At 38.2% G+C, this 22,536-nt stretch overlaps 4 protein-coding genes and 1 long non-coding RNA gene across 5 annotated transcripts; 2 read left to right on the forward strand and 3 right to left on the reverse strand.

Annotated features, from left to right (window-relative positions):
• Positions 1 to 1,979: 1,979 nt before the first annotated feature.
• LOC148905030 (tRNA 2'-phosphotransferase 1-like) lies at positions 1,980 to 2,982 on the forward strand. Its single transcript, XM_089024086.1, has 3 exons — positions 1,980 to 2,104; positions 2,264 to 2,372; positions 2,867 to 2,982. Exons 1-3 carry the CDS (start codon positions 1,987 to 1,989, stop codon positions 2,898 to 2,900), a joined length of 261 nt encoding a protein of 86 aa, XP_088880212.1. The 5' UTR covers positions 1,980 to 1,986; the 3' UTR covers positions 2,901 to 2,982.
• Positions 2,983 to 3,257: 275 nt separating this feature from the next.
• LOC116302228 (uS5 assembly chaperone PDCD2) lies at positions 3,258 to 6,535 on the reverse strand. Its single transcript, XM_031711457.2, has 4 exons — positions 5,952 to 6,535; positions 4,849 to 5,120; positions 4,328 to 4,441; positions 3,258 to 3,827 (listed from the first exon to the last, which is right to left on the reverse strand). The coding sequence occupies exons 1-4, from the start codon at positions 6,532 to 6,534 to the stop codon at positions 3,645 to 3,647; spliced, it is 1,152 nt and encodes a 383-aa protein (XP_031567317.1). The 5' UTR covers position 6,535; the 3' UTR covers positions 3,258 to 3,644.
• Positions 6,536 to 6,943: 408 nt separating this feature from the next.
• On the reverse strand, positions 6,944 to 9,807 carry LOC116302229 (uncharacterized). The gene is made up of 3 exons (XM_031711458.2): positions 9,311 to 9,807; positions 9,072 to 9,162; positions 6,944 to 8,599 (listed from the first exon to the last, which is right to left on the reverse strand). Exons 1-3 carry the CDS (start codon positions 9,338 to 9,340, stop codon positions 8,121 to 8,123), a joined length of 600 nt encoding a protein of 199 aa, XP_031567318.2. The 5' UTR covers positions 9,341 to 9,807; the 3' UTR covers positions 6,944 to 8,120.
• Positions 9,808 to 9,935: 128 nt separating this feature from the next.
• On the forward strand, positions 9,936 to 11,516 carry LOC116302221 (uncharacterized). The gene is made up of 2 exons (XR_004197836.2): positions 9,936 to 10,039; positions 11,157 to 11,516. It is a non-coding gene; the product is annotated as an uncharacterized LOC116302221 (long non-coding RNA).
• Positions 11,517 to 12,581: 1,065 nt separating this feature from the next.
• On the reverse strand, positions 12,582 to 20,017 carry LOC116302236 (acidic fibroblast growth factor intracellular-binding protein B). Its single transcript, XM_031711466.2, has 11 exons — positions 19,867 to 20,017; positions 19,548 to 19,746; positions 19,102 to 19,228; positions 18,106 to 18,209; positions 17,617 to 17,673; positions 16,292 to 16,380; positions 15,107 to 15,215; positions 14,824 to 14,893; positions 14,631 to 14,717; positions 13,673 to 13,773; positions 12,582 to 13,193 (listed from the first exon to the last, which is right to left on the reverse strand). The coding sequence occupies exons 1-11, from the start codon at positions 19,946 to 19,948 to the stop codon at positions 13,109 to 13,111; spliced, it is 1,110 nt and encodes a 369-aa protein (XP_031567326.1). The 5' UTR covers positions 19,949 to 20,017; the 3' UTR covers positions 12,582 to 13,108.
• Between the last annotated feature and the right edge of the window lie 2,519 nt (positions 20,018 to 22,536).

Here is a 22,536-nt window from a genome sequence, read left to right on the forward strand (position 1 = left end):
GAAACAGGTTTTGTGTTAGGCATAATGTTGTTCCTCGCAACTCAATGAAATTTCCTCTTAACAATAAAAAGTTTAAGGGAATCCTCACGTTCCTCACGCAAGAAGAAACTACGTTTTGCAGCTACTTTGTTTGAAGTGTTTTAAATTGAGATTTTGTGCTAATCTCTTCTATGCATTGAGAAGGAATCTCCCGAGTGAAGCTTTCAAAGCCTTGGATATATCTGTATAGACATTGAGAATCGAAAAAGGACTTTTCTAACAGAGGGGAGGTCCCACGATCTACTAGATATGACTAGTAGGTACTATTCTTGGGATGGATTGTTCTTCCTTTACTCTTCATCACCGTCACGTTGGTTGACGATAACACTGCATTCCTTATTAGCTTCTCTTGTAGATTTCAACCAACATTGCATCCTTCTTTATATCTTAATGATTTTGATCGTGGTTGCACGCCCAAGAATTTGGAGGCATCTAACACTCCTACTCACCTAGTTGAGGCCAAAATCAGTAGGAGTGCGAACCAGGCCCTAGAGGTGTGATTAAAAGTTGTGCAATTCTGCTACAACCAACCGAACCTCGACTCTCTGACTTGATTTCCATTTTTCACATATGGACCTGAGTCTGTGTTTTGGTATTATAGGTGGTTTTTATTCGTGGATGGAGATTTTGAACTGAATCAGTTTTCTCTAGTACACCGAGGGGGGGATTCCAACATAAATTTGTGGAAGTAAAATGACAAGAGAAGATTTTGGGAGTACAACAGGGAATCCAGGTGGTAGATTGGAAGGTTGATGATCAAGCAAATCAAGGGCCATACGCTTGAGTAAATTGAATAAATGAAAAAAATAGGACAAAATGGGAAAGAAATGAAAATGATAATCACAACACTAGCAAAATTAAAATTTGTTTTTTGTATTTCCGTTTCTCATTCATTATATAGAGGTTGTTTTAGAATGAAAGGATCGTATTTTTTAGAGCCCCTTAAGAGTGCGTTGAAAAACATTTTTTTATTGTAAACAAGCAAACTTGAAAAGTAACAAGCTCAAAACACTGACATATGCAGCATGAAGACAAAGGAGAAAATTTCCTCACGCTGACGTCAGCAAAAAAACTTGCTCAAAACCAGTTCACAGACCATGTAATATAGCTCTGTAATTGCACTCAAAAATGGTTGTAATGCATGGGAAATTGAATGCGTCGTAAAATAATTCATGTTCTTTCCAATCACTTATTTAGTTACTCAATTAGTTCAGAATACGCCTAGTTAAGTGTTCAATCATTCTGAATTTACTATTTCATTTATGTTTCTATTGTTCAATTCGTCTCATTCATTTATTCATTTCTCAGGTTGATGGTCTGGACCTACAGCCAATCAAAGGCTCAACTGAGGCACCTGTCGTAGTACATGGGACATACCTTGAGGCATGCAGTTCATTCAAAAACAGGTCAGGAAAGACCTTGCTTTAAGATACATTGAATAGAGACCGTTTGCCTTGGGTATAATGTTTTCCCAATTGACCACGTTATTCTCTTGGGAATAAGTTTCTTTGTTTAAGTCCAATCCATATCATATGACAGTCTTCTCATGAGTTGTATCCATATTCATGTACCTTCTCATGCACAACTGTTTTGACAAATAAAATAGGAAAACGTTATGTCCAAGGTAAAGAGAGGTCTATTTTCAACATTTTAGTGCATGAATAATATCATTATCATATAGTTATCCATAAAATAACCTATATTTCTCCTTTCGAAAAACTGATATTTTCACATGTGAAAATAACATGCTATTTTCACATGTGAAAATATCGTTACCATTGCTAATTAGTTTATAAATAAAAACTTTTCATAATAATTAAAAGCTTATTAAGTTGATTTTATGGACAATTATATAATAAACAGAATATTACACTAGAAGATAAATTTCGTATCTCTGCACGCTCATGTAATATCCCTCTATTTATGTCACATAGGGTTTGGTCCAGAATGGCACGCAATCATATTCACTTTGCACCAGGAGAACCAGGCGATGATGGTGTCATCAGTGGCATGAGGTCCAGCTGTCAAATACTTGTCTTTGTTGACATAGATAAGGCAATTAAAGGTAAAGTAAAATATGATATCCTGCAATTAACATAAGCTATTTGGAAAAAATGGCCAAATTATTCAAACTTTTCTCATGGAAGCTTGTGAGCTGTGTAAAAATTACATTTGAAGTCACTTTATTTTGGGGATTTTATTTACTAACTTTTTTTTCTTTCAGATGGTTACAAGTTTTTCAGATCCACCAATAATGTAATCCTCTGCCCAGGAGATCAAAAAGGATTTCTTCCACCCAAAATACTTCGACAGAGTTATACAACTCAGACCACGTAAGTTATAATACCAGTAAAAAAAGTAAAGTACCTATATTAAACGTCGGCAGTTCCTTCAGTTGAAATTCAACTGCTATCAATGGAATCCGACAGTTCCCCACTTTACCCCCCTCTCTCGGATCCATCAGTGCTCTGTTTTAAGAGTATTTAAAGCTGAAGCTACACAGATTAGAGAGAAATCGAAACAGACGTGGAGATCCTAAGGATCGAACCGTGGACCTCAAGCTCTGAAGGTCGCGCACTAACCAAACTGAGCTACGCCTGCTCCTATAAACTATAAATATGAATAATTTATCGATCTGCTAACATCTTAGTGAGTTAGTGAGTGAGTGGTACATTTGCATATTCAGACCCCTTGCAATAACTTATTTCTATGCACTTCAAGTATCCACGAGTTAAAAACTATTGATACATAATTTACAAATCCTCTCTCATTGGAGTGACAACTGAGAAACATAAAAACTTATTGGAATTTTTTTCTTTTAATACAGGTCGACAGTTACAAGTCAGTTGATGTTATCATGACTATAATATAACATCTTGTAATCCTTGGCACTTTATTTTTTTATCTAAAAATCATTGTCTTTTAAAATAAAATTTGAATCAATCCTTGTATTTCTTTTAGAAAAAGAAAAAGAAAAATGAAGGATATTTTTACATGTAAATGCAGAAATGGAGATATATTCTTTTTGAGACCACCTATATTTTGATTGTGGATAATGATGATAATGATGATGATAATAGCTTTGCCTTTTTTATAAACATGATGAAATTACAGCGAAGCTAATGTGGTCATGTATCTACAATATATTGAAAAATATTTAAAACCCCCTTGCTAAAACATTACGCCCTAATACACAAATAATAATCTCCTACAAATTTTACCACTACCCTTTTTCACCTGATCATGTTGTATTTAAAACACCGCTGCAGTAGTCTGCATCACATCCGAAGAAAATTCCGTATGTGACGCAGCCGCAGGCTACACTGCAGTCCCAATGAGCAACTGCTAGTCTTAATCAAGTTGTGGTGTCCTGTATACTACCAAATTAAACACGGCTAATTGAAGGAATGCCAAGGGATTAAAATAGCGGCCAGACATTGAACATTGTCCAGCCAAAACTGGGACTTGTCCAGTCAAATCTTCGCCTTGCTGATCATTTTGACCAAGCTAAAACTAATGACTAAGGTAAAACTAATTTGGCCTGTGAGCATGATTGGCAACTGATCAGCCATTATTTTAAGCCCTGATGCCTACCAGTCAGATTACTAGAACAGGGCATTTCCAGGAATACCAGTATCTGTAAAATCTTGTTTCCAGACGAACTCTTCATGATATGCAACAGTATCACTCTCGCAGTTCTTGGTACATGTGTATATAAGTATAGTACCCCAGTCAATACTTTCCTCAACACTGTCAACACCGAGGTGATTTAGTAACTGTGGCATTATCTGTTTTAAAGAAAAATAAAAATGGCATTGGAACAATCATTACTTGGGGAGGGGGGAAGAAGGGATGGGTCACTAATGGCAGAACCTACATACAGTAGCACTCAATGCAATATGTTTAGAGGAATATAAATAACACCATAGATTTCATGAATATGCTACCAAACTCCCTTCCCTTTCAAATTACTCCAGTCTTCCTCTTTGTTTGCTTGCAACAGGAAGCTTACAGAACAAAAGATTTTAGATGTATGGCTTGTAATAATTACAGTGCAAATCATGACGACATTTAATGTATTTGCATACTGTACTTCTATGCACTGTCTTTCGTATGTTACAACAACGCATTTCAATGTGAAGCCGGCTGGTTTTACCTAATAAGGTGTGTAAAAGCTCTCTTGGTAGCAAAAAGCCCTTGCATAGAATTATGCAAATACATTAAAATTTGTCATTCTTTTGAACATTGTGCTGTGAAACCTCTAGAAGTGAATCTGTAACATACTTACCTGGAATTCAAACTGTCTATTGGCCCCACAAGAACACTTTGGAATCAACTCATTACTTGGTTGGTGTTGTTTTGATACAAAAAGAGGTTTTGCTCCACGCTGGTATCTCAGCATCTTAACAGATATGGATCATCACTAGTTATTGCATTTTTTTTATGAAAGGAAGGGGTAGCATGGTTAAAGTGCACTCGCCCCTCACCTCTGGGGACTTGGGTTTGATTCCTGGATTGTTTATCACGTGATTAGAATTTGTTAGGTCCCTTCCTTAATTCAAGAGTTTTTCTCTAGATTCTACAGTTTTCCTTCCTCCGCAAAACCAATTTGATTTTACCCTGACTTAGATCATGCCAGAGGTTGTTTCAGTGTTCCATCTGTGAGTTAGCTATGCCCTGACTTAGATCAGCCCAGAGGTTGTTTTAGCTTATTGAGTGTGAAGGTCAAAATCTATTGCCCATTGACCACTCATCGATAAAATCAGCATGTAGCATTTAAAACAGTGTTGTATTAACTTTTCATCATACCTGGTCAGGTTGCCTGGTGATTCTCTTCTTAAATACCCTGAACTGCTTATCAGCCAAGATGTCTTCCTTCCCAGCCATTGCAAGTTTTTCCAGCTCTTTATCGTCTTGGCCACCAAGATCAACTTGGTCAAGTTTTTTAGTTATTTTTTCAAAGTCTTTCATTCGCTCTTTTTCACTGCGCTCTTCAGATTCCACCTCTGAAGGCTCTGGTTCTGTGATGATCTCGAATTCTGGAAAAAGTAGCTTGTTTGTTGATTTTGATTGCATGTCCACTAAAAACAATAAGAGGAGAAGTCAATATAGAAGTGGCCCAAATAGGTCAATATTGAATTCGTCATTATCTTAGAGTGGTTTTCGTGTGAGTAGGAAACATGGTACTAACTTAGAGGACATACACAGGGCTTAAAATATAGGCCAGAAATCAGACAATTTCAAGCCAGAACTAGGACTTTTTTGGTCAAATCTTTGGATTGCTGATCAATTTGACCAGTAACATCCCGGGGGGGGGGGGGGGGGGGGGTGTATTCCGGCAGAATTTGGGTAGGGGTGTTCCGCTGGGATTCTGAAAGGGGTAACCTGTTTATGATAAAAAAACTCAAATTTGTGGACCCTGTTTATGATAAAAGATATAATTTATTGCACTGAGTTCCTATTTCAATTATCATGTCTTCTTGCGTATCGTTTTTTTACGACCATAATAACCAGTTTCGGTCAATATGAAAGTAGAAACCCTGAATATGACAGGAAACTCAGGAAGAACTTGGAACTTGAGTGAAATTGCATACCCTGTTTATGACAAGAAGCTTGAAAAACCATATCCTGTTCAGCGGATCATCCCCGTATAGTCCATATATGGGAGTACCCCCCCGGGAGTAACGTTTAGTCAGAAATAAGGTATGACTTGGCTGAAAATTAATCAGCCTGTGATCATGATGTAGACGTTTCTATCATAAAAGTATGTACAAATGAAAGTGGGTATAGAAGGGGTGAGGCAAGAAATGTTGCATTGGTTGCAATGCTGAGATATGGTGACTGTAAGGGGGTGGGGTCAGGGGGCAAAGGCCAAATCCCCTGTAAGGATTAGACTATGACATATTTCTAACCTTTTACTTTACCAGAAGCCAATTCCTCTGCCAGTTTTGAACATTTTTTTCGATGTCCAGCCTTCCAATCAAAAACCTGGTGATCCCGACAGCAATAAGAAACAGCATGGCACTGAGAACACTTCTTATCTCCTAAACAACCACAAGTTTCGCAAAGACAAGCAAAATTACGAGGTCTAAATCGAGAGTCCAGGGTTTTTAGCGTCACAGTCTCTCCCTCAACGAATATTGGAGGAGCTGTAGAGCTATAAAACTTATTTTTTCGAGGAAGCTGATTTCGTAGAGCAAGAAAAGCTTCACTGGAGTCCTTCTTATGGCATTTTCCGTCTTTACAGCAGAAAACAAAGACAGTTCTGTGAAAACATCGTTCGTCTTCGTGAACCGGCGCATAAACTTGAAGCAAAAAAACCATTTGTTTTTTACAACTTTTGCAGCTTAAGAGCTGTAAAGGCGGCAGGTTTTCTAGGTCAAGCCATGATGGTTTCCCGCCGACTTTACTAGGGAAGAAAGGACTTGATAATGTTATGGAATTTTCTGGTTTTTCGACGAAACCCAACTCCACTTCCGAATCTTCGTCCGCCATCTTGAATTTACCAAAAAACACGTGGGTTTGCTACCACAGGAAGCCCAATATACCTCTGAGTTCAGACGCCGTGTCATTTCCTAGAGTATATCATTTCTTCTTCATCCCCAAAGCCTGCGTTTCTCTTGGTCAGCACCGAGGAACGCCAGAGAAAAGAAACTGTTCTTTGTTCATTGGTTGCACACGTGCACAAGAAGATACATGAATATGGAAACAACTCAATGAAATGTGGTCTGCAATGGAAAACCCATTCACTCTTTATTGGGAGGGTGGGGAAGGGGTTGTTATTCGCTTGCTAGCCAATACCTGGGTGACCCCATCGCCAAGATTGTTGCATAAAAAATGACCACTCCCTTGTGTTTTTCCTCACCCGTCCCCCACTACCCCTATTACTGAACTCTAAAGAACATTATATATGAAGTAAATGATAAATTTTAATGATCTTAATTTCAATTGAATTACATCTGTATCAGTATTATAAATTGTTGAATAGTTAAGTGTATTTATTCACAAGAAATGTGGCTGCATAAAGTTGGCCTGGTAAATTGCTTTCCATTTCAAACTACCAATTTCAAAAAATTGTTTGAATGTATGTAGCACTGAATGCTTGATGACTGAAATAATGCATGGCCAAATGGAAAACCTAATTAAAATATATCAAATGTCCACTGCTTGTAACTCCTGTCACAGGAGTGTTTTTAAACATTATATGACTTAAAGTCATCTCATTTTATCCCCATTGCCTTGGGCTGCCTGTGGTAACCAAAACAAGGCTCGACTCGTGCAGTTTAGAAGAAGTTTTTAAATAAATGTTGGTTTGTTCAAAGCCTATGAAGCTTCTCAGCTACACCACTAAAACATCAAATATAATAGGACATTTGCACGACGGCGTCATTTGACTCCCACTACCATAATGCTTCGCGAAATTTTTTTATTTTAAATTTGTATTCCCTCATGAGAATAGTAAGACAATTGGTGGTAATAAACTGAACAAAAGAAAGTGTGCAAGGGATTCTGGTAGTATAGGTCAATGACGCCATCGTGCAAAGGTCCTATTCTTGCAAATGTCTATGAGCAGATTCTTTTTGTATTTTTTTAGAAGGGTGACCGTACCTTGCACAAATACCACAGGTAACCCAACAACTGAAATTGATGGAAATTAAATTTGAGAGTGTTTAAGTAAGCCAAGTGAAGTTTATCTAGATAAATGTTTTCCATTTTATTATTATTTTTTCTTTACTCATGAATCCTACCTTGGACAATATCACCCATTACTGATGTATAGCCAGGCATTTTCATGTACTAGAAGTATACTTGGGGAGATTAAACAATCATCATTTGTCAATAATAGTCTTTTTAACTGAGAGCAGTTAAAATAATAATTACATACAAAACACCCTAATTGTGTAACTAAATGAGTAGTTATATTAATATTTCTATGTGCACTATATATAAAATGCAAAACTTTGAAACATATCAATGCCAGGATCTTAGAAAATTCTTGATTCATCTCTTGCACCATACCACACAAGGTATTGAGTAGATGTTTCTTTGAAATTGCATTTATTCAAAAGGTCATTTTGTCCTTATTCACCACCGTCGAATCCACCACCATCATCAAACCCACCGTCAAAGCCACCACCACCATCATAGCCGCCACCATCATAGCCGCCATCGTCATATCCACCACCATCATAGCCTCCACCATCATAGCCCCCACCATTAGGGTCAACCCCATAGTCAAACTCCTGTCCTTGTTGGTCTGGTGCTTCATGGAAATGTTCATGATGATGTACTTCTGTTGAATGGTGGTGGTCATGGAAACCGTGACCATGGTAACCATGGTAACCATGGTGATTGCCATAGTGAGGCCCATGCATAGCATTACTCATCATTGCTCCTGCTGCCATTCCAACCATAAAATCTCCAGCGGAGCTTCCACGGTCTTGCACAACCACCGCATTAGGTTGCTGAACATACCCTACAGTTTGTTGGGGGTAGGGTTGTCGGTAGCCAGGAGGTGGACCTCGTTGTTGTGGATACCGTGCTTGAGGATACTGTGGTCCTGATAAAATTATTCATACATCATGATATATTAAGTTAATTTTGTTTCGTTATTCAGCAGTACAAACAGTCAAAGTTAATATTAATGGAAGCAAAAAAGTGTAAGACAAATCAATAAAGGGAAATCAAGGGTGGTGTTGTGGTAGTCTATGTATCCCTCTCACCTCTGGGGTCTTAGGTTGGACTCCTGGACTTACCATCACAAGTCAGTAGAGTTTATAAGTGTAAGGTCTCTCCCTTGATTTTAGGGTTTTTCTTTTGGTTCTCTGACTTCCTCCCTACACAAAACCTAACAAGCTAAATTACAATTAGATCTGTGAGTTAGGGCAGTTAGCTGTGCTCCAACTTAGATCAACCTAGGTTGTTTCAGGTTGTTTTTATCGATAAAAAATTGAAGAAAAGGAGTCTCAATTATTGAAGAAAATCAATACAATAATAAATCGTATTTAGGACCACAAGACCAAATTTCTAACCTGGTGCTCCTGCGTAGTGTGTTGTGGTAGCTACTTGTTGTGGAGGATGGTGCTGTACTTGCTGAATTGGCTGTACATGTTGAACATGTACCTGAAAAGAGAGATTATAACCAAAAAAATCAACATCATTCAGTGCTCATATAAACTTACAAGTCATCGTATTTAATTGTAAATTCAAGTAAAAACATCGGGTCCAAAATATCTAAAATTACCTAAATTAAACGATCGATTTTACTTACTGGTTCAGAAGCAGAAGATCCACAGCCCATGTTCAGACGAAGACGAGATTGAAGAACAACTAGAAGACTTCAAATCTTAAACGTTTCGAATTCAATACGTAATTCCGGAATGGATCGACTAATAATTTGACGGCATGCCGTCCTGAGATGAAAAGTTTGGCTTTAAAAATAAGTATTTCTCTAGCATCAGTAGGTTTTTAGCTTAGTTTTAGAAAAGACTGAGGCATTTTCAATCGAAAATACGGCTAAAAACTGAAAGAATAAGGATTAATAAGATCCACCATATTGGATTGGTATATTTGCCTAACTAATTAATGTACGTAATGAGCACCTTGACAACCCAACAAACAAACACTGGCCTATAAAAATGGTCTCAATTAAATCGAAAGTAAAGAAAAGGTTTGCCTAAGTCTTCAAAGCATCAAAATAATAGTAGTAACTGTCAGAAATCTAATTTTCTTCGCTTTTTGGTAAATGTTTGAAAAGTCATTTCAAAAGTGTCTTGTGGGTTGCCTGTGGTTGTTAGGAAGGAGAACACCCTGGTAGAGGCTATTTCGCGAGACTCAAAACGACATCCCGAAAATGACGTCATCTTCGTGTTCCCGACGGACTCGTTCCGTCGTACCGACTCGTGACGTGACCAACAACAAACAAGATGGCTCTGTGCTTTTCTTAAAGCTTTTCTCTTCTTACATGAGGACTACCTCCAAGTTCCGTACAAAAATAAAGGTAAGATTTTAGGCAAAGTATTTTAACAGCAATTGTTTGCAAAATCGTAACAATGTTTTATTATTGTGTCATTTTGGTACTCACGAAATAGTTGTTTAAAACTTTGGACGTTACTTCGCGAGTTCCAAAATGACAGCGCATAATTATTGTGTCATTTTGGGACTCACGAAATAGTTGTTTTAAACTTTGGACGTTACTTCGCGAGTTCCAAAATGACAAGCTTTTTTAAGCTCAAATTTTCTCTTAAAATTCACAACTGTATGTCGAAACTATATCCTTTTAGACTTCTTTTTTTTTTTAATCGATTTACATCTATTTTCATAAACATACGACCTCGGTGCTCCTAGTTGCACGCTGAAATTTGTTTTTTTCGCTGCCGTCAATCAAACCTAATCAGTAATGTAGGCGCATAGGCTCGTAGGCATGTAGGCGCTTACAGGCTCCTATTCTTGTATGCCCGGAGTGGGAGAGTGGGGTACTCCCATAAATGGACTATACGGGGATGATGCGATGAAGAGGGTATGGTTTTTCGAGCTTCTTCTTTGATCCAGCCCCACCCCTCAGAAATTCAACATCCCTATGTGTGTGTGTGAGGAGAGGGGCATGGATAGTTTCTGGTACTACACAATGTTATTTTGTTAATTGTTCATCATGACTAATATCAAAACTACCTCATAGTCTGAAGTAGGGCAGGGCAGCCAAACCTTTTAGTATTTTGAACCAGAAATCTTCGCTTTTTAAATGAAAAATGATCACTATTGTCCTGCAAAAGTGTGGATAGATTTCTTTAGAGAGATAGTTAAGAGAGACATTGACTTGTTTCTAATCATAACTCAAGTACCTGCATCTTTTCAAGATATTGCCTTTTATCAGCCTTGTTTCTGTCAATACCATGATGACAATCATAGACCTTTTATGCCATTTATCACGGATGGTGTGCCATCAAACTCTATTCTGCTAGAAATTGTTGATTTAGCATCTTCAAAGAACAATTTATGTTTTTTCCGAACATCTGTTTTGGTTTTATTTTTATAAAAAAAAGATTTAATAAATATATTTCACATGTAGATAAATGAATAAATCACTCAATTAATTCTATTTTTATTACTTGTTACAGATAAATATTACTATCGACTATGTCTCATTTTCTCATTGGACTCTGAAGATGACTTACACTCAGGTTGTGGAATCGTCAGTCGCCACCTACTATAGTCTTTTTCAAGACTACACTCACCCGGACAATCACATTTCACACCAAATTCAACTCATTTCTTTCATTTTTCTCTTTCTGTTCTTTCACTTTTGGTGTAATGCAAATTCTTTTAGAATTTTTTATTTCATTTTCCAGGTTAAGCAACATGCTATTAACAAATACTACAGAATGTCTCTGTGATCCATGCCATTTGTATATGATGACATAACATCTTATAAAGAAAAAAAGTTAATACATATATACTATAAAAATCATTTATTACTACAGTTGTCATAGTTGTGACCTTATAAATTAGAATAATTGTTCTCTTGATTTTTTTCCGGGGACTCTGGGAGGAGGAGGGTAGAGGGAAGGAAAAATGATCATGAAGAGAGCTTAGTATTTTTTAATTAAAAATGCCAACATACCTTTTCTTGCAAAATTCTTGCAGTAGAACACACAGAATTTACTTGTTGTAGCAGTTTCAAATTGTCTAAGCACCTCTAAGGCTTCAAGCTCATTCGAAACATAACCAAAATCAGGGGCGGATCCAGGATTTTTTCAAAGGAGGGGGGGAGGGTTGTAGCATTGATTGAGGTGGTGGAGAGATATAGCAGACCAAAGGGTTAGGGAGACAATTATTTGCTGCAGGTGAGCATGGTTGTTTCAGGTCCCACACATGGCGTATAGAAAAAAAAGCGAGCAAAATGTGTCTAGCACCCCTATTTTAGTAAAACTCGCAATGCTGTTGGTGTTATGAAAAATTATGATAATAATAACAAATCACGATGGCCCTCATAGGGGGGGGGGGGGTTGCAACTCCCAACCCCCCCCCCCCCCCGCTTAGATTTGCCACTGAAAATTTGTCTCCAGAGATGTGAAGTTATTCAAATGATTCAAAACATAGTCCATCTCCATCAAGATTTTTACCACATTTCCCGGCAAATTTCTGAAATTCCCGCCAAAAGGACCATCCATCATATTTACTTCCGGTTGTCAATTTCCTTCACGCGAAATAGTGTTCATAAGTTTGTTTACATTACTTCGCGTGAATCAGGCTGACATTGTTTCTTCTTTCAATTAATGGCTATAAAACGATTTTAATAACATAAGGTACGACGTTATTGAGAGATTCTTATTTCTATTTAAAAATTAATCACGATTTACACGTTCAAACACTCAACAAACGGATTCAACACGACTTCAACACGGCATGATTTCCGGTAGCTTCACTATCGAGACAATCATTCCGTCGGGAACACGAAGGTGACGTCATTTTCGGGATGTCGTTTTGAGTCTCGCGAAATAGCCTCTACCGAAGACCCTGGACGCCATTGAATAAGTTAGATATTTACGTCATATTTTGTTATTATATTACTTTCTTTATATTTTTTATCAAGTTATTCCCTTTTGTACAACATATTTGGATTGTGTCCAAAATTTCAAACTCCTCTCTTTTCCAGGAGAAAATAGGAAAACATTTGAGGCTCTTTACAGGTCTTAATGGCAGTTTGTATATCCTGGGGATATAACAGGTGTTTCAAAAATCTTCATGTATTCGACAGGTTTTGGCTCAAGCCATTATGGAAATGTTACGTAATTCTTTGCAGAACGGTAGGATACATTGGTTGTCTTGCTTGTCATTTTGTTTTCCCATTCTGTATTTCCCATTCATTATTCTACTTTCCATTTCTTATCCCATTTCTGACGTACCCTCTTTACATTCGCTTGTGAGATGTTAAAAGACCAATACAGGGTGAAAATCACCATGCGTTCATTCTTTCTCTCTATTTTTTCATATCTATTTCCATTTGTGCCATCTTCATTTAGTCACGTGACCCAGACGGGCACGCACAACAGGGTTACCAACAGAAGGATTATGAATGGTACATACGAGTGATGCATCTTTGACTGACACTAAAGTACCTGATGTATACTGGCAATAGTCTTTTTGCATCATTTCTGAGAAAGAATATAGTATATAAAGTCAATGATTACCGTTGTTTGCATTGCTACGCGGCCACCCAGATAAAAATCGCGACGTGCACTTTGCAATAGACTGCCGTCAATCAAACACGTTGACATCATTTACACGCGTGTGTGATTCAAAAGGCGCCAAAACTTCGGTCGATTGTTTACAAGTATTATGAGCCACACTCACCGGGCCTATCCGGGCCGATCCAAACGCGTGTAAATGACGTCAACGTGTTTAATTGACGGCAGTCTATTGCAAAGTGCACGTCGCGATTTTTGTCTGGGGTGGCCGCGTAGAAATGCAAACGCCGGTAAGAGGCATTAGCTTGTTACAAGTATAAACGCTAGGTAATATAAGTCATTAGAAGATGTTTGATAACTTGTTGGTGGTGAGCAGAGAGTGCAGGCAGACCTCAGAGCGAAGCAAAGGACAAGTGCAGGCTCTAAGCGAGGGACTTTGATCTTACTTGTTGAGTGATTCCAGTTTGCTACAAGTGCTGATCAAAGTGGTCAAGAATTCGTCTACGTCATTCTCCTGCCATTCAATAGCCTTGCAAGGTTCTATAAACTGAGAATTAAAAGGTTCAATATTACTGGGTGGACAGCAACCAATTAGAATGTGTAATGAAAACGATATGAGCCAAACGCAATATGAGCCAATCAGGAGCACGCAATGAAGACAAGATCTGATTATATCAGTATATTTCATAGGCGTTAATCAAGTGTTCCCATGGCCCATGCCTACACAGAGGCGTACCCGACACGAGTGAAAAACGTCTGCGCATGCCATGAATCCGTATGCAAATTAGTCAAAACATAAGTAAATTCGACTTTCAAACATGCCTGATAAATTGGACTTCACAAAATGCCAAAACTTAGTGTCCATGCTTGAAACTTAAGGCTAATTCTTTCATATTGTGTTTGTTAATACAGTATCTTGGTCTGACAAAAGTATACTCTCGAGTTTTTTGTATACTTGGAGAAAACAAACATTTATTTTCTCACTCAAATTCTTCAAAATTCTTAGAAAACGTGCTGAAGTGCACGCATGCGCAAACATTTTTCTCTAGTGTCGGCGTACCCAGGAGTTTTGTAAGGAAGGGTTCGAAAACGAGGCTGACCATGAAGTCGCACGTTGGCTATTCGTCTTGTGGGCTCACAGTTGTAAGATAAGGGGCAAGATGATGGAAATTTAAATCAAAATCACGGAAACGGTATTCGTGAATGTGTTTACTTATGGATGGTTCGGGAACCCTTGAAACGCTTCTTTGGGTACGCCCCTGCTACAAAATGTCATAAAAACGCCTTGATTGCCCAAAACCTACTTCATCACAACGCCGATTATGCGTGTTCTAACGAGAAGCACTTAAAAAACGTTTTAGGATCTTTTTAATTACTAAGAAATCATCTTATATTTGCATTTACCTTTTCAACAAAGTCATTAAAAATGTCTTTCAAGTCTCTACTGTGGATTAAGCTTGCAGCAATGTTGAGTAATGCACGGCAAAAACTCTACGAAGAAAATGACACATTTTTTCTAATTTTCCGAGAGATTTCTAAATGGATTTAGCTCACTAAACTAAATTAACTTTGTGTTGAATTATTCGACAGTACTTACTTTAAAGTTTGACTCAACTGTCGTTGAAAGTTTCGAATAGCCTTTCTTAAGAATCTCTTCACAGACAAGACTAAATAAAAAAATAGAACGAACTGATGATTCCCATTATTTCACTGCCTATCCTTCCTTCCTTCCTTGCTTCCTTCCTTCCTTTCTCTATTGGAAAGTGACAAATCACTCGCTTCCCCTTTTTTCACACACCATCTACCAAATTTCAACCAGTTTCTAGCTTAGACAAAGTGAAAAGCATATTGAAGTACGATGATTTTGTTGTACACTGTACCTTCTATGTTCTTCTACAATATCTTTATCGTTGACAAACACTTTGAGGTCGCGCAGATCTTGTAGAAATGAACGGTCAAATTCAACCCCTGTTTCTCCAACATCTTGACCTGGAAACAGTTTTTAAAGAGAAATAAATGCTCTATATTAGAGCATTTTCTTACGACTGTGAAACTACATGCCAAACGGCACTGTCACGATAGAAAATTGGTAATACCCTTAAAACAAATGGCACCTTATTAGTCCGTTGCTTAGCCAATTCAAAGTAATCAGATATACGAGTGAAATATCTAAATTGAACACGAGAAGATAAAATTCGTATCTCCAAGCGGCCATGTAATGTTCTGTTTATTATATAGATATCGATGAAACTTAAATAAAACAAAAGCTCAAAAATTCTTTATTAAAATAGCAAGCCGATTCAACAGCGATATCTTCACGTGTGAAAACTAAGAATTGTACACCATATTCCAGACTAAAAGACGGAAAAGACAGTTTTTCAATAGATTGCAATCAATATTTACTAACGTTTTTATTGTTTTTGTGCCGGCAGAAAGCGTAGCCTATTCGACAGGCAAAAATGACCAAATCGTTAACCCTATACCAGACTAAAATGATACCCTATCCCAGACAAAATGTCAAAAAATGATACCCTACCCCATACCCAAAAGCCGAAAAACCATACCCTATAGGGCGGCACATACCCGTATAGCAAATATAGGGGAGTACCCCCCCCCCCCCCCCCGGGGGGTAACACCCCTGGCTTTGTGAAACTTTCATCGCAGGAAAGTTTCACAAAAGCTAGAACTGCAACTGCGTTGCTTTCTACTCATTCGACCAAAGCTGGAGTCGTGAACAAGTTTCAGGACAAAATCGCTCCGTCCATCTAACAGGCCTCTTTCTTTGACATGTCCTGCAGTAAACAAGTTAATCAGAGCCAAACATTCCCAGTAAGCAGGAAATATTATGGCGGATGATATTGGTTTAACGAAAATGTTGCACCATGTAACACCCCTGTGAAACGCTTCTCGCAATACCGTTGCACGCAAGATTCAGCTAAAAGTTTCGACGTGTAAAAGGGCATTAATATGCATGTTTCAATACTTTTGGGTTTCTGATGGAAGGGGTATAGTATCAATCTACCTCTATGGGAAACAACACATCTATTTAATGGAACTACACACACCTGTACCACTTTCATCTGTGCCTACTGTCCAGTTTTCAATTATCTGTTCTGAACAGTAGGCCAAGTCATCAAATGTTAAGTACAACAGCCTAGGTAATACATGCAGATGATAAAAAGATAAAAAACATTAGATCTTATGCATTCTTGAAGTTTAGAACATTGTAGTCCCTGGTATCCTTGGGGAGAAAAATATAAACCCTCATCAGACCCTCCCCACCCCTTGGAAATTCCAATCCCCCTCTGTGGGGGAGGTATGGATATTTTCTGGAACTACACAATATACCCTCTTCAGACCCTCCCCACTCCTTGGAAATTCCAATCCCCCTCAATGGCAGCCTATGGGGGAAGTATGAATATTTCCTGGAGCTTCACAATATACCCTCCTCAGACTCTCCACACCCCTTGGAAATTCCATTCCCCTTCCATGGGAGAGGTATGTACATTTTCTAGAACTACACAATATACCCTCCTCAGACCCTCCCCACTCCTTGGAAATTCCATTCCCCCTCCATGGGAGGAGGTATGGACATTTTCTGGAACTACACAATATACCCTCCTCAGACCCTCCCCACCCCTTGGAAATTCCATTCCCCCTCCATGGGAGAGGTATGGACATTTTCTAGAACTACACAATATACCCTCCTCAGACCCTCCCCACCCCTTGGAAATTCCATTCCCCCTCCATTGGGGAGGTATGGATATTTTCTGGTACTACACAATATACCCTCCTCAGACCCTCCCCACCCCTTGGAAATTCCATTCCCCCTCCATGGGAGAGGTATGTACATTTTCTAGAACTACACAATATACCCTCCTCAGACCCTCCCCACCCCTTGGAAATTCCATTCCCCTTCCATTGGAGAGGTATGTACATTTTCTAGAACTACACAATATACCCTCCTCAGACCCTCCCCACCCCTTGGAAATTCCAATCCCCCTCCATGGGAGGAGGTATGGACATTTTCTGGAACTACACAATATACCCTCCTCAGACCCTCCCCACCCCTTGGAAATTCCATTCCCCCTCCATGGGAGAGGTATGGACATTTTCTAGAACTACACAATATACCCTCCTCAGACCCTCCCCACCCCTTGGAAATTCCATTCCCCCTCCATTGGGGAGGTATGGATATTTTCTGGTACTACACAATATACCCTTCTCAGACCCTCCCCACCCCTTGGAAATTCTAAGCCCTCTTTGTTGGGGAGGTATGGATATTTTCTGGTACTACACAATATACCCTCCTCAGACCCTCCCCACCCCTTGGAAATTCTAAGCCCTCTTTGTTGGGGACCCTTTTTAAGAGTTGAAATAAGATTCCTACCTTTTTTTACTTATCTCAAATCTGTGTACTGCCATAAAGACTATACTTGCATATTGTCTGCAACAAAATTTTCATATACTTTATTACGCTCTACTCCTTTGATTTATTTACTGTGCTACGCACCATACCATGAACACTTCTACAAGTTTTTAATTTCTTTTTGACATCTTTTTGACAAGTCTTTAATTGTCCTCGTTACCGCTAACCAATTATGTTTTGTTGATTTACTGTGATGTTATGCTGGTCATGACAACTGCTTAATTAGTTGTACCTTAGTCATACCTGGTTTCTGGCTAAACATTAGTGGTCAAAATGGCCAGATTCAACCAGACAACTACCAACTATTCTGGGCAGACATTGTCCGATGTCCAGTTGTTATTTTAAGCCCGGGGTACCTAGTTCACATTTAACCTTGAAAACAGCTTTAAATTACTACTGAAAAATACCTTGGTGGTATTGTCAGTGAATGATGAAGTGAGATTACAGTACCTTGCTAATTCATCAGACAGAAGGAAGTTCTTCTTGATGATTTCTACCAAATTCCCATTTTCACTATCTTCAATTGTCCTGAACACATTCTTGACATTGTCAAACTATTAAAAAAGAAGAACATTTGCAAAAAAACTAGAATATGACTTTGTGGGAACAAGAAGTACAAATCTGCTCACACACCAATGAAGAGTAAAAGAAGGTAAGTGGACCTTGCGGCACTGAAAAATCTAAATTTATCAAGATCATGCCAAATTATAGACCTTTTTATCAATCTTGAATTCTATTGTTATAATTAAGACATTGGATGCCGAGGGGGCAAATATTGGAAAAATCATCGACTGCACAGCTGTCAGGGTGTCTTATTATTTAGCTTTGTGCTTTTCAATAAAGAGAGCATCTAAAAAGTCACTAAGTTGGAACAATATTCAAAACACGAAGACTTCAAAATTATTTGAAAACGTAACCCCACCAATCTATGATTTATAAATTTTCAACGTTTGTCCCGTCGGCATCCCATAATTCAAGATGGTCGCTTTATCATTAAAAAAGGTCTATTAAGGTAAATTCCAGTAGTAAGAAATGCCAATCACAGCTACCTATACAGACGTCATTCTAAGGACATCTGCGTTAAAAGGATACTAAACAGGGCTTGAAATCAGACTCGTACCCAGTCATCATTTGTTTCAGGCTTTTTTGCGTGCGGTGGCTTGCTTTTTTCTTCCGTCCTACCCCTGATACACCGGGAACTCACAAGAGAAGAGATTGGGTACAAGTCTGGCTTGAAATAATGGCCGATTAGTCGCCAGTAATGATAACCAGCATAATTAGTCTTAGCTTGGTCAAACCTCATTTCTCGCTCAACGTCATTGGTCAAAATGATAGGCAAGGCAAAGATTTGACCAGACAAGTTTCAGTTCTAGCAGGGCATTGTCTGATGACATGATTGGCTGTTTTAAGCCCTGAATATAATTTTTTAATGGTACTTTTCTATACCTGTCTTCGGCAACTCTTAAGATAAACTTTTGTCTTCTCACAGACATCGTCCAAGTCTTTCCTTTGCCTCCCTGTCAATTTCTTACCAAGAATTTCCCGCATGACCTCCTTGTCAAAACTATAATATCTGGAAAAGATCCATTGTAAATTGTTCATTCCCCATGATCATAACAACTATATAGTATAATATTATTTTACAGCGATTTAAACCTTTTATCGATAGCCAGAAACAACCTCTGGGCTGATCTAAGTCAGGGTATGGCTAACTCACAGATCAAGCCCTAAAACAACTTCTGGGCTGATCTAAGTAAGAGCACAGCTAACTCACAGATCAAACCCTAAAACAACTCCTCAGCTAAACTCACATATTGATTTTTATGGAGGAGGAAGACCAGAGAACCTGGAGAAAAACCCTCATGTCAAGGGAGAGAGGACAATTAATTCACCTTTGAATGAGCATGTCTTGAGTATCAGGTGATATTTGAACCAACAATTGTTTCCCCAGCATAAGAGGGTTCTGTAAGAAGTGTGCCAGCATGTCGAACAGGCGATAATGATCTTTAGTATCGTTAAAGATTACTGAATGACTCGCAGAATACTTTATTAGGGATTCATCATTCTCTCTTAGCTTGCTGGCTTCAAGTTCTTGAAAAAAAATGTTCGAAAAATGAAAAATTACATTGAGAATAATAATAATTTCACCTGTAACGAGAAACCTTATATTTGAATTTTTAGAGAGAAAAAGTGTAGTTTTTGTATACGTACCACTAAATCCTTTGAGCCATAATGCAAATACATCAAGATCTACATATGTTGGATCCATCATAAACACGTTTATTCCCTCCATTTTCTCGGTTTAGAAGGATAGGAAGTGCAGAATGAAAGATGATGATTATGATAACATCCTACAGTAACAGGTCCGCCATGTTATTGAATAATAGACCACAGGGAGACCAAGCAATGCATTTGTCAGCGAGTATAATATATATATTTATTATATAAATACCAATGAAATATCTATTTTTCTCTATTTCGAAAAATTGATATCTTCACACGTGAAAATAACATGTTATTTTCACGTGTGAAAATAACACCATTGCGATGGCTATTCAAAAATACACGGAAAGAATTGCCTGAAAAAGCCAAAACATACTTCATTGATAATTATATAATAAACAGAATATTACATGGGCGCTTGGAGATACGAAATTTATCTTCTCGTGTTGAAAATCTCTCACTCTTTCGCTGCGCTCACTCGTGAGAGATCTTTTCAACACGAGAAGATAAATTTCGTATCTCCAAGCGCCCATGTAATATCCTCTATATACGAAAAATATGAAAATTTAAATTTGGAACAAAACACTCAAAATTGTTTTTAAATGTTTTTGTATTCTTTCGAGTGGATTTTGTTTAAATATTTCCTCTAGTAATAATAAGTATTACTAGAAATGACTCCACTGAAAAATTCATTGATTGGGCTCCCTGTTTGTAGACAGTAGAAAACGAGCGCGCGCGACTGACGAAGTCTTTCCGAATGACTTCGCCCGTTTTCGAGTATCCTATATAAAAAAAACTAAATGGCCGACAGTTCAATTTGTAGTCAAAAATCTAAAAAGTTGATAAACAAAAACGGTCCTTTGGAATCCGTTTTACGTTGATCAAAACAAGGGCGGATCCAGGGGGGCAAAGGGGGGCTGAAGCCCCCCTTTCAGCAGAAAAACAAAACAAAACAAAACAAAACTGAAAAATTAGATGCTTTTTTATTGTTTTCCGTTGTGTTGACGTAAGAAACCCCTAAACTCAATTAGCCCCCCCCCCCCCCCCCCCCCTTTCAATGGATGTGAAATGGTTATGGTCTTATAAAGTTCACATCTAGTGAACGGACCTTTTTGATAATGGAGAGTACTTTCAATGGATGTGAAATAGTCATGGTCTAATGAAGTCAGTTCACATCCAGTGAAAGGACCTTTTTGATTATGGAAAAGGTCCTTTCAATGGATGTGAAATGATCATGGTCTTATAAAATTCACATCCAGTGAAAGGACCTTTAAAGCTCCTGCTTAACTCTCAAACCATATTCGTTCATTAAGTTTCTTTTAATCTGTTTCATTAATTTTATTTTTTATTTATTTATTTTGTTTGTTTGTTTCGAATTGATAACTTTGCGTAAATGAAAAAAGTTCCTTTCAGTGCGGGACGTGAAGGTCGTGACGAGGGATGTGGGATCAGGAATGACATAGTGCTACTAATCAGGGATCACAGAAGAAGGATCGGGATGGTATCTGCAGAGCTGAGGCGGCGTTTGGACTTCGGACATGACGGCAATTAAATCCTTCTGTCAAGAAAATGTTCTAGGAAATGTTCCAGGAAAGAGACCAGCCTTCCCCCAGACCCTATTGGCTAATCCCTTGCATCTCTGCCACGCAAGGAATCGGTTGAAAAAATACTCTTATCTGTGCATTGTTTTCACGGCTATCGTTATACTGATTTACCTCGGGAACTGTGGTCTAGTGGATAAATCGTTGTCGTTCCAGATAAAGGAAAAAGGAAAGGGGAAAAAAGGGAAAGAAAAAAGGAAAAAAAGGAAAATAAAAATATATAAAAAAAGGACTAAACTAACAAAAACATTTCTCAAAAAAAAAAAAAAAAAAAAAAAAAGTCGATTCAATTGTGCCATACCCCCGAGACATCCGCAGAGCTGAGGCGTCGTATGGACTTCGGACCTGACGGCGATTAAATCCTTCTGCCCTTGGGTGTACGAATTACGCAAGAAAATGTTCTAGCCGAAGCATCAGGGGAGAGACCAGCCGGCCCCCAGACCATATCGGCTAATCCCTTGCATCTCTGCCACGCACGGAATCGGTTGAAATATTAATCTTAAAAAGTCTAGTCTATTCGGTGCTTTGTTTTCATGGCTATTGTTATGCATATTTTAAAGAACCGTGGCCAAGTGGAAAAAAATTGGGCTTCGATCCAAGAGACTAAGTCAAGCCCGTCTAAGGAGGGTTAGTACCTGGATGGGTGACCTAAACATTATACCTACTCAACTTTTTTCTTTTCTTCGTAGTTTCGACTTGGAAATAATTTAGGTTATATAATTTTTTCTAGTTTCTCTACAAAGATATAGATGCCTTTGTTTTGATTAAAATTCATTTTAGTAACTAGAGAAATATTTGAAACTTAAAAACTGCAGGGCATTTAATCCGTGCCCGGCAGTGCGTCATCATGAGAGAAAGTGCCACGGATAGAGTAGTTCGTATTCTGTGCCGAGAAAAGGCAAACCGCGGCACTTTTTACAATAAAAAGCGAAAATTACAAAAACAGAAAAAGAAAATTGAAAATAATGAAATATATGTAATCAAGTATAAATTCATAACTAAAAACGTAGATGGAAATAGCGCAAAACATGAATTTACATAAGTAGCATAATGCCAT

The sequence above is a fragment of the Actinia tenebrosa genome, unplaced genomic scaffold (genome assembly GCF_029948245.1).
Source record: "Actinia tenebrosa isolate PJP-AT-01 unplaced genomic scaffold, QUT_ActTen_1.0 PGA_scaffold8__29_contigs__length_14323225, whole genome shotgun sequence".
NCBI classification, from domain to species: Eukaryota; Metazoa; Cnidaria; class Anthozoa; order Actiniaria; family Actiniidae; genus Actinia; species Actinia tenebrosa.